At 37.5% G+C, this 12,606-nt stretch overlaps 1 protein-coding gene across 1 annotated transcript in view; it reads left to right on the forward strand.

Moving 5' to 3' along the window:
• Window positions 1-12,606, forward strand: part of PTPRQ (protein tyrosine phosphatase receptor type Q) — a 336,616-nt gene that overhangs the window by 261,803 nt on the left and 62,207 nt on the right. The window contains 2 exon segments of the mRNA XM_056798554.1: window positions 4,089-4,188; window positions 10,446-10,574. Coding sequence (XP_056654532.1) covers window positions 4,089-4,188; window positions 10,446-10,574 — 229 coding nt within the window.

Raw genomic sequence — 12,606 nt, forward strand, 5'->3', positions numbered from 1 at the left:
TTACTGGTGAGGAAACTGAGGCAAACAGGATTAAGTGACTTGCTATGGGTCACAGAGCTACATAGTGTTTGAGACCAAATTGCTTCATTTCTTAAATATGTCAAGCTTCTATATTGTATTTGGCACTCCCTCCAAAAATGGAAATCAGAGTCCCCTTTGACAAATAGTCTTCCAGAGGAGTCTTGGTCTACTAGAAGCAGATGGATTAGAAAATATCTTCCAAAATGTAGGTGATGCTGAAGAGGTGCTTTAGTCACAAAGACACACACATCTTCACATTTCTCTATGCTGGTCCTACCATCACAGGTAGGCTGCCATTTTTCCAGCTTCTTCTTAAAATTTTCCAGATTGATCATACCCACAAGGATGGGGCACTAGAGAGAGTTTTGGGGCCATTTGGGAGAGTATAATTTTCCTCTACCCCAAGACTGAAGACATATATTCAATAAATTGATTTTCCCCCAGGGGAAACTGAGTACTTATTCTAAGAAATATAATTAGTTCCCCTTATATGCCTTTCTACTCTTCCATAGAATGCATATAGACAGCTGAGGCATGTTAAGCAAAGAAGTCAATGAATGATGATTATTTTTAATTATAAGCCCTGAGTTCCTTGTGGAAATTAAAAGATACTTCAAAACTCTGATTTCCTGAATTTTAATAGCATACTTTCTGGAATGGTAAAACACACTGGATTTGATTTGCTTTAACAAAGAGCTTTAGATTTGGCGAGGAAATGACTTTTCTTTCTTCCTTCCTCCCTTCCTCCCTTCCTCCCTTCCTCCCTTCCTCCCTTCCTCCCTTCCTCCCTCCCTCCCTCCCTCCCTCCCTTCCTTCCTTCCTTCCTTCCTTCCTTCCTTCCTTCCTTCCTTCCTTCCTTCCTTCCTTCCTTCCTTCCTTCCTTCCTTCCTTCCTTCCTTCCTTCCTTCCTCCCTTCCTTCCTCCCTTCCTTCCTCCCTGCCTCCCTCCCTCCCTCCCTCCCTCCCTCCCTTCCTTCCTTCCTTCCTTCCTTCCTTCCTCCCTCCCTCCCTCCCTCCCTCCCTCCCTTCCTTCCTTCCTCCCTCCCTCCTTCCCTCCCTCCCTCCCTCCCTCTCTTCCTTCCTTCCTCCCTCCCTCCTTCCCTCCCTCCCTCCCTTCCTTCCTTCCTTCCTTCCTTCCTTCCTTCCTTCCTTCCTTCCTTCCTTTCTTCCTTCCTTTCTTCCTTCCTACCTTCCTTTCTCCCTTCCTCCCTCTCTCCTTCCTTCCCTCTCTCCCTCTTTCTATTTCTTTCTTTCTTTCTCTCCTATTGAGATCACCAGTAAAGTTAAGAACCCAGCAATTTATACATGACAAAAAAACACACAATCGTCCATTGCCTTGTTCTACTTTTGTGTGCCCAGAGAGTGATAAAGGGGTTCATTTCTAAAACAGATTAATTATACATTTCAGGTTCTCATTTCACTAATCCATTCCTTCTTCTTTGAAAAGCATTAATAAATTCAACTAATTTTGTGGCTTATTAGCACTTTCCTATTCTACTGCATATTTGATTTCTTAGTTTCCTTCTCTCCTGTAAAATTCTGCAAATCTATAGAATATTGATTGCCACAGCAGTATCCTTCTGCTTATCTCGATATTTCTGTTCCAAGTTTAATCTAAACAATAGCCAGCATATGAAAAATGAAATGTGGAAAATACAGCTGTATAAAAGCAGACATCATTCATGTTTTGAAATGCATTAAAATTCACCTCAAACTATTTTTATGAGTTATAATATAAGATCAATCATTTTTCAACTTGAAGGCTAGAAAGGTTGGGTGATTTTGAAAGCTCAATATTTGCCTGCTTATACAAAGAAAGGCAGTGTAGGGTAGTAGATAGCGAGTTGTACATACTGATTCTGAAATCTTGGACAAATCATTTAATCTCTCGTGGTCCCAGAAACCCCTCCAAGACTCTAATAAGTTGTCATTGCGAATATACATTCCTAGGGGAAATCTGACTGATGAAATCACAGTTCTGAACCCCATCCCCAAATGCCAAGCAACAGAAAAAAGGGGGAGTCTGGACTCCTGTCCAACAATAAAGTTCTTTTGTAAGCACAGGTTCCCGGAGCAAAGGAAACACATTGGTTCTAACTTCATCATTTTGCCCATCCTAATTCTTTTCCTTTTGCCAATACCTCCAATAAAGTCTTTCTCTTGATGCCCCCGTGGTAGGTATTGACTTGACTCTGGGTTTTCTAAGACAGAGACAGCAGAGTGAAAGTCTGGTAGGATCTTCTGAGCTAGCAAGAACCCAGCCCAGCTGAAGTGATGCATAATATACTCATAATCTGAGGATCTGAAGCTGGCTTGGTTCTGAGTTCCATCACTATATTGGCTGCAACCCGATGACCTTTATCCACAGCTACTTTGAATAAACACCTATTTTGGAAGCAGTTAAGATCTCATCTTTTGAAAGACTATCCAACTTCCCAAAGTTACAAATCCTAGAAACATAGCCAATATCAACCAATTACTATAACTTGTCAAAAGGGCAATTATAAATATGATCAAGCCCTGGACCTGAGTTCAAATCCTAACCCAGATATTTACTAGCTGGGTGACCCCTGGACAAGTCATTCAGCCCTATTTACCTTAATTTCCTTATCTGTAAAATGAACTGGAGGAGGAAATAGTAGACCATTCCAAGATCTTTGGATAAATAGTTCATTAGATAGAAGACTAGACAGGGAGTCAAGGAGACCTGAGTTCAAATCTCCTCAGAAACGTATTAGCTATGCAACCCTGATTGGGCAAGTTACTTAAGCTTTATTTGCTTTAAGTCACCGAGAAAATGAATACAAAGCACTCTAGAATCTTTGCCAAGAAACTCCTAAATGAGATAATGAAAAGTCAGACAAGACTGGAAAATGACTGAAGAACAGGAGCATGTATTTATGTAGCCCTTTTAGTACTTGCCTGGTAGAAATTCTGTGGGGTAGTGGGGGTGGAACAAATAGTATTATTCCCATTTTGCAGCTATAAAAATTGAGTCTCAGAGAATTAATTCCTCTCTGGTCACATAGTTACTAAATATTTGAATAGTTTCTCTTCAGTATAAGTTCTATACATGTTCTTTTCATCATGCCATAATATCATAAATCTAAAGTAGCAAGGGAATTTAGACTCCCATCAAGCATTTGGTTCAAAAGAATTCAGAAGTCATCAGATCTGAGTTGTAATACCATCTGTGATGATTGTTACCTTTGTATCTCCCTGACTCTGTTTCCTTATTTGTAAAATGAGAGGGTTGAGCAAGAAGGACTTTGAGTTACCTTTTAGTGCTAAACCAATGACTCTTTGGGGAAACCGAGACCAAGAAATGTTTTCACTTGCCCAAAGTGACACAGTGTCAAGGATCTGAAACTTGGTCCTTTGACTCCAAATTTAGATCTTTTGTTGCACCACCACCCAACCCTAATTCATGAAACAGATCTAACTCTAGCTACATATAATCATCTCTTATATAGTAGATACATAGCTACAATGATAGGGCAATATTTACAAAGATTCAAATGAATCTTTCCATGATAACAGTGATCATTTGTTTTCTCATCCTATTCACACCATGACTTAGACTTCTTTTTTAAATAAAAAAACCCTCACCTTCTGTCTTAGAACCAATTGGTTCTAAGACAGAAGAGTGGTAAGGGCTAGGCAATGGGGGTTAAGTGACTTGCCCAAGGTCACACAGCTGGGAAGTGTCTGAGGCCAGATTTGAACCCAGAACCTCCCCTCTCTAAGTTCGCTCTCCATCCACTGAGCCACCCAGCTGACCCCATGACTTAGATTTCTTAATGAAAAGACTTACAGTATTTATTTCAAAAGTCATTGTGTTAGACACAGTTTTGCCATAACTCTGAAATCAAATACCAACAAATTATTTTTTCTGACTTAAACAAAGTCCAAATAATAATGATTTAATATAATAACCATTTCAATATTTCCTATTTTATTATATAGTATTAATATTGAATATGTTGCTATATCCATTAATTCCATGATGAATTATTCAATATTCAAAACAATAATTCTTTCAATATTTCCTCTTTTTTTTTCCTTCAGGTGAAGGACTGTCAGAAAGAACTGTAGAAATCATCCTCTCTGTTACCTTGTGTATCCTCTCCATAGTTCTTCTGGTGGCAGCTATTTTTGCATTTGCAAGGTAAGATGAGCTTATAATAATATTTTCGGCATATATGACTGTACACGTCTGAGCCTCATAACCTCTAGATAAAGTAGATATTATACAAATGCAATCATGCACACATGCTGGTGTAAGAATTTGAGTGAATGTCAAATTGGACTGCATATTGGCCTCACCACCCCCTTTCGAGGCAGTGGAGTCCTCTGACTCAATGTTCTTAGACTCTAAGTGGATGCTGCTATTTTATTACAACTGGGTCTATGGTCTACTTAGTGGGCATGGATGGCAGCTGGTCAAGATTCCCATCATATGCTCACCTTCTGATGATAACTCTCCCAATGGCCGTTTGTCCTTCACGCTCTATAGTTCAACTTTCGTTGGCTTTCCTTGATTATTCCACATTCAACTCCTCTTTAAAAATTCTCTTTATGTAATTTTCTGAAAGGTGGGATGGTCTAGTGGATAGAGACTTAACCTAGAACCAGGCACATCAGAGTTCGTGTCCATTCTCTGACTCACACTGGCTGAGTGTAGTGCTCTGGACACATATCTAAGACTGTCAATTATGGACAAGATGTTGACCTGCGCTGGTAGTCGTAGTTTTCTCACCTGCTAGTCGTGTGTTCCACTGAAATCATATCCCTCATATCTTAATTGCTTCTCCCAGGTTATTCATAGCTGCAAAATTGTGGAGCACCAGCCAGACACAGTAAGGGAAAGTACAAAAAGGGTCTCATCAGCCAGAAAACTTGAGAATCAATTCTGTTTTGACAGATCAAGGTTCATAGATTTGAAGCTGGAGGGGACCTCAAAAGCCCTCTAGTCTTATACTACCTTCCACCCCCTTCCTTTACATCCTCTTGTCACAGAAGAGTCAAGTGACTTGCCTAGAATGGCACAGCTAGCAAGTGGAGGAGAGTGTGGGTAGCTCCAAATGACTCCAGAACCAGTCTGCATTCCATTGTACATATCTGTCTCCACTTAATTTGATTTTCTGGCTAAATGAAGGCTAAGCAAATAATTCTCATTTTGTTTTGGAACTTGTTACTGAAAATTCAAAACTACAAAGACAATTTCCTTGCCTGAGCAGCAGTAAGAGAAAAATAACTGAATTTTCCTTGAAGACAATCTTTAGAAACATGTCTTGTGATTGTAATCGGATAGTCCTGTTGGTTTGCAAAAAACGTATTACACATTGCAATAGTCCTCTGCTAACCCTTCTATGGGTTTTTTAAATCCTCATTAGAAACCTGTTTCCTTATAATTTATCCTTTTCTTGTTAAAAGACGAAATGCGAAAAAATAGGGGGAAATCTCTAATTCACTGAAGTTTTTCTAAATCCTGAAGTTATTTCCTACCTAGTGGATGTTACACTCCCATTTGGAGACCCTGGTACAGTGCTTGAAGCACACACACACACACACACACACACACACACACACACACACACACTCATACATGTATTGCTAGTGTATCTATGTGACCTTGTTGGGGAGATAGAATCTACTATGTGCCAAGCACTTTTCCAAATATCTCATTTGATCTTCACAACCATTTTGGGAAATACATGCTACTATTATCCCTATTTCATGCTCAAGAAAACTAAGTAAATAGAGGTTAATTGACTTCTCTAGTTACACCGCTAGGGCACATCTAAGGTGGAATTTGAACTCCTGTCGTCCAGACTTCAGGTACCTTGGACTTTGCATATATAACTTTACATTTTCCTCACCTGTAAAATGAGGGGATGACAAGATTCCTGCTAAAGTCCCTTCTAGCTCTAAGAAAATTAGCTCATGAGATTTTATGCTACTAGTTAGTATAGGAATATGGTATTAGGAAACACCCTCTATATTTGGCATTGGACAAGTCCATTTAAGACTATTTAGGGACTAAGTCCCTAAATAAGTCCCTAAGGACTTATTAATTATTATTATTTATTATATAATTATTATTACTAAAAGGACTAAGTCCATTTCTTTAAGACTATCAGTTGCTTATCTGCATTGGTAGAGGGAATTTCCTCACCAGAAGTCCCCTATACACAGGAGTGTAATGTGGACATTTCATTTGGAATTGTTAGATTTTCAGTGTAAACATTTGAGTTTAACTTATTGTTTTGTTGATTGTCTAGACTTAGGAAAGTGATGAAAAATATATTAATAATGTAGATTAGACTTAAAAGTATGTTTCATAAGTACATTTTCCTCCCTGAGGATTTAAGTATAAAACCACTGCACTCCTGGGTAAGGGGGCCCCTCCTCATTTATAAAGGAAAAACATGATACCTCTGAGTATAAGAACACACTTTTAAAATTTCTTTTTTAACCCTTACGTTCTGTCTTAACAACTCTAAGAGATAAAGGCAAGGGCTAGTCAAATGCAATTAAGTGATTTTCCCAGGGTCACACAGCTAAGAAGTGTTTGAGACCAGAATTGAACCTAGATCCTTCTTCTCCAAGTCTGAAACTCTATCCACTGTACTATCACCTCTACCTTTCCAATCATGTAGAAGCAGCATCATACTCTCCAGCGTGGGTCTATGGTGCTTAAAAGTAAAATCGGTGTCCAAATGTTTAGGTGTCTCAGGCACTGTCTTTTCTAATAGATCCTTAGTATTATATGGCCAAAAGGTTTAAAGTTCAGCTTCAGTACTTGACCTTCCATTGTTGACCGATTTGATCACCTTGCTGTCCAAGAAACTCTCAGAAATCTTACAGTGTTACATAGATGGCAAATCTTCTTCCTTCTTTTGAGAGACTGCCTCCATCTACTCCTCTGTCCCCCTGGACTTCAATGCACAGATCACACCTTCTCTCACTTCCAATCTCATCCTCTACCATTGCCTTCATTTGTGAAGATCTCCCTTATATTAAAAAACAAAAATAAAAGCACCAAATTCTTCCCTTGTTTCTGCATTCTTCTAAAGCAGGCATTCGTAACCTGGGTGTCTGTGAACTTGAAAAAGAAAAACAAATATCCATGTTTACATAGCTATATTTCAATATTAGTGATTTTCTTCCTAATCCTTCATATTTTCTATGATGCATTCTGAGAATGGATCTATAGTTCGACTATGGACAAGCTGCTTAAACTCCCAAATCCTCAGTTTCCTCAACTCTAAAAGGAATATATTAATAAATTTGTTTTGTCATTTAAGGTCTCGGGCTGTCCTCTATATCTGGAAAATGCCCTCTCTGCACCTCAGCCATCCAGAATAATAGCTTTTTTTCAAAGCACAACTCCTTTAAAGATCAACTCCTTCCAATTCATTTCTTCCTAGTCATCATTGGTCCTCTCTGCTCTTTCCCTCTTGAAATTATTTTGTGCATGTATATACATACATGCAAATAATTTTATATACATGTGACAGATAGATTTACTGCTCCATGCATATTTGTACAAATATATGCACACGTAGATATATATACATATATATATATATAATTTACTTCTCTGTACATTTGTTATCCCTCTACATATAAATATACATACATACATGAAAAATAATTACATGTGCATCTTCTATACATATAGATGTATACAGGTACTTTTTAAGGTTAAGACTTTTTATTGATCACATGGGTTGACGGGGCAATGATTGGGGATGGAGACTCTAAATGATCACCCCAGTGCAATTATCAATAATATGGAAATAGGTCTTGACAAATGACACATGTAAAACCCAATGGAATTGCACATCATCTACGGGATGGGGTGGGGTGAGGGGAGAGAAAGAACATGAATCTTGTAACCATGGAAAACTATTCTAAATCATCTAATTAAATAAATTTTTAAAAAAGACTTTTAAAGAGAAGATTTACTTATCTGTGCATCATCCTGATCCATCCTCTCAGAAGAGTAGAAATTTCTTAAAATTTAGGAATTGACTATATATTTTCTCTCTTACACTGAATAAATTTTTATTCAATAAAATGACTTAGAATGAAGATTAAAAATATAGTCTACACAGTCACCAGGGTGCTATTCATTCAGTCCAGAGATATTTATTAATTATTAGATGCAAGATACTGACTTAGATGCCAGAAAGATTCTAGGATGTATAAATTACAGTGTCCCTACCCTAAAGGAACTTGCTTACAACTGATTTGTCTTTCCCCTCCTCCCCTTTAAAATCATCTTTATTTCTTACTACCAGCAGTCATTAGGCTAATATATTCTAGGCTTTGATTAATCCAGACTCAATATACCTTATCATGAATTGTTCCTTTACATTCTCTCTTCTAGCAAAATGTCAGCTGAAGGGACAGCTGGGTCATACAGAGTGGTGACAAGCCTGGAAAAGGGGAGATCTGGGTTCAGATTTGATCTCAGATTTTCCTACCTATCTGACCCTGGGCAAGTCATTTAACCCTGTTTGACTAGGCTTTACTGCTCTTCTGCCTTGGAACTGATATTTAATATTGATTCTATGAAAGAAGTCATGGGTTACCTGAATATTCTTCCCTCTTTCCCTTTCTATAGTTTTTCTCATGCCCATTCAACTGCCCTGGAACAAACACTACCCATTCTTTCCTACCTCTCATCTCCTCACACAGTAAATCTAGCCCAAGCCTATATTTTTCAGGACAAAGTTCAAATCCTACCTCCCCTCAAAAGTCTTCTTTGACTATCCTCATCTTGAAATTCCATCAATTACTCTCCAGACAATTAATTTAATATTTGATCAGTTATTACCTTATATCATCTTTTGACTCAGATTCACAGGATCTAGACCCATCAGGAACTTAAAGGAACCCCCTAGTCCAATAACTTCATTTTAAAAATAAGTAAATGGAAACCCAGAGATAAAACTTTCTCACCCAAAGTCACACAGCTAAAACAATGGAAAATCCATGAGTCACACTCAAGTCTTCTGGTTCCAAATCCAGTAAACCTTAGTCACATCATCCCTTCCTTTGTTGTCTAGAACTGAAAACTTGATCTTTCTTGGTAATTTATGTTTTCAAATATGCATTTGATTTATATAAAGGAATTTGAGTCCTTTTGTCCTTAAGGAGAGCTAAATTCTTTGAGGACATGAACTAGGTCTTTCATTCCTTTGTATCCCTTCATAGTGCCTATGTAGTATGATGCATTGCACTTCTGAAACACCTAAGTGGCTTAGTGGATAGACTGTTGTACCTTGAGTCAAGAAAACTAGAGTTCAAATCCATCCTCAGATACATACCAGCTGTATGACTCTGGGAAGATATTTAATTGCTGTCTACCTCAGTTTCCTCAACTGTAAAATGGAAATAATAATAGGATTTACCTCAAGGGGTTGATGTGGTGATAAAATGGCATAGTATTTGTAAAAGTACTCAGCACCATGTGTAGGACAGTGCTACTGTTCAGTTGTTCAGAGTGTCTGATTCTTCATGAACCAATAGACCAGAGATCATCAGGCTCTTCTGCCTTCTACTATCTCCCAAAGTCTACTCATGGCAGATGAAAATAAATATCAATAAATATTAATAATTAATTAATTAATTAATTAATATTCACTTAGTAGTATTAAAATAGGATCTATTGGGGCATCTACATAGCTTAGTGGATAGAGCACCACACCTGGAGTTGGGGGGGAGGGGAACCTGGGTTCATTTCTAATCTCCAATGCTTCCTATCTATGTGACTCAGGGTAATCCCATAACTCAGTAGACTAGCCCTTATTGCTCTTCTTCCTTAGAACCAATATACAGTATTGATTCTAAGATGGAAGGTAAGAATTTCTATTTTTTTTAAAAGCACTCTTTCAGCTCTAAATTTCTATTCCTATGAACTATACACCTTGTTCCATTAACCCCAATGCTCTGACCCCTCTGACTAAATCAATGTCCCATAGCTTGAGGAATCAATTAATCAACTGGTATTATTTAGGTACCTACTATGTGCCTGACACAATGCTAGGGGATGCCTATGTAAAAGGGTGGACATTCATTCCATTAGAGTTATTATATTCTTTTTGATGAAGCATTTTGCCATTGAGACTAAACAAAACAGGTCATTGACATGATAATGGAATAGACCCTAGTGGGGTTAGAAAAGCATTTAAAAAAAATATTTCTGTTTTACCTATGTCTGCTGTACGTTATCCTGAAACTTCCTTGTTTGACTTCAGGGGTCAGGAAATTGAATCCATCAACTTAACAATTTTCTCATTTTCCTAGACATCCTCATTTTACAAAGTCTCTCAAGTAATAGATAGACTCCTTGCAAAACAGCAGCAATTTTTCTAATTTCACTTAGTTTATCTTCTACCGTGCTTCTTCTAGAATTCGACAGAAGCAGAAAGAGGGGGGCACATACTCTCCCCGGGATGCCGAGATTATTGATACCAAATTCAAGCTAGATCAGTTTATCACAGTGGCGGACCTGGAGCTGAAGGACGAGAGATTAACTCGGTAAGCACACACTCCTTTGGTAGAACAGTAGTCTGAAGGGTCTGTAGCCATGACCCCATTCTGACCTATGCTTGTTGGAAGTGTTTGTGGTACTCTTATTTACACAGGTCACTCAGATCATCTTTCAAAGGGTGACCTCCCTCTTCCACACTCTTCTCACTAGTGTTCAGAGAATCACTTAATCTTTCTTATTTTTAGCAGTAAAGACGTAGGCAAAAAGAAATATAAAATATCACTTCCAGCGACAAAGAAGCTTTTAAAAAAATGCTTGCTTGATGAAGATTTACAAATAATGTCAAGAAGCGGATTATATTGGGTAGATGTTGTCCATCAAAGTATGCAAAAATACCCACATTCTTAAGAGGGTCTAATCATCACTAAATTTAACTCATTGCTCTTTCCAGCAATTGAATCATTTCTATAATATGAAAGTCTTGCTTAAAAATACATATTTTAATGTTCAGTTTTATCAGGATTCTAAAAATGAATTAGAAACTATATAAAAAGAAGTTAAAATATTTTAAAACAAAATACAAAGTTAAAATATAAAAATACATAATAATAAAATGCATATACTGCATTAAATTCTAAAATTCTTGGTGATTAAAAAAGAACTACTTGTAATAATTTGTCATCCCTCAAATATGTATTCCAAGATGAAAATGTTTTCATAATCAAAGGTGCTATTTTAACAATTCATCTCAGTGCAGCCTGATGGCTCAGTGGAGAAAGAGTTGGACCTAGAAATGGGAGATCCTGGCTTCAAATTTGACCCCAGACACATTCTAACTGTGTGACCCTGGACAAGTCACTTAACCCCCATTGCCTAACCCTCCCACTCTTTTGCCCTGGAACCAATACTTAGTATTGACTCTGAGATAGAAGGTAGGGGATTAAAAAATGAATCTTTACTGACCTGACAGAAATTGTTTCAGGTCTTGTTAAGACCTGAAATCATGGGACTTTGGGGGAGTCCTGGGACATAGACTAGAGAATGATTCTTCAGTAGACATGGGGAAAACTGAATTTATATAAGACTCAAACACGCAATTATTATGGTCTCTAAGGTGACGACATGGGAAGTCAGGACAAGGAAAGAAGATAATTAACTGTGATTGTAATAAGCAGAAGCTGAGGGTGTAAATTATAGGCTGACTTTGTGTAGATATTTCTAATAAATCTAAATATATCTGATCCATGCTGTGAAAAGAAATGTCATCTGACAAGCTATCTCTCCAACTGTGACAAAGTGAAGTTTATTCACTGTTATTAAGTCGAAAAACAAACAAAACACTGGAGAACTGAAGATAAGTTGATTTTCACTTAATTATCATTTAATTACTATCATTTTACCTGTATACTTAATTCATATAAGGGTGACTTTTTCCATTTGAGGTTACTTTGTGCTAAGAAATTCCTAAATATTGCTTTAGAAATTTTCAGGAATGCAGTAGCATAGCCACTAATTTGATTTATTTGATTGGTTGTCTTTTCAATATTCATTGCTTACGCTTCCATTTTTAAAATCCAAAAATGGGATGGGGATTTGACCTTTGATTCCATTGTTATAGAAAATCACCTTTATCAATGCTAGTCCATACCTTGACTGACCCAGAATCACACAGCCAGGAGACAGAAGGGGTGGAAGCCCAATTCCTCCTGGCTTGAAAACTAGCACTCAGTCCACTGTATTATACTGCCTCTCTATCCTTAATAGACAAATATTTGTGTACACATATACATTATATAATTCGTATGTGATGCATGACTGTCCCCCAGGTTCTATTATTGGATTCCCCATTGGAACTTATCAAAGCAATGGCCAGTTGTCAATGTCCTTGAGTACTCCTATTAGTTGATCAATGAATAAACATTTATTGAGTACCAACCCTGTGCTAGGGCACTGGGAATCCAAAAAGAGGCAAAAAAGTCAAGGAAGTTAGAATTTGGTGCGTTACTACAGATGGTTAATGATGTTACTGATAATCTTTGTACTTAGATGCACTACAAGCTACTAGGATTTCAGAAAATG

Source organism: Monodelphis domestica, chromosome 5 (genome assembly GCF_027887165.1).
Source record: "Monodelphis domestica isolate mMonDom1 chromosome 5, mMonDom1.pri, whole genome shotgun sequence".
Lineage (NCBI taxonomy): Eukaryota > Metazoa > Chordata > Mammalia > Didelphimorphia > Didelphidae > Monodelphis > Monodelphis domestica.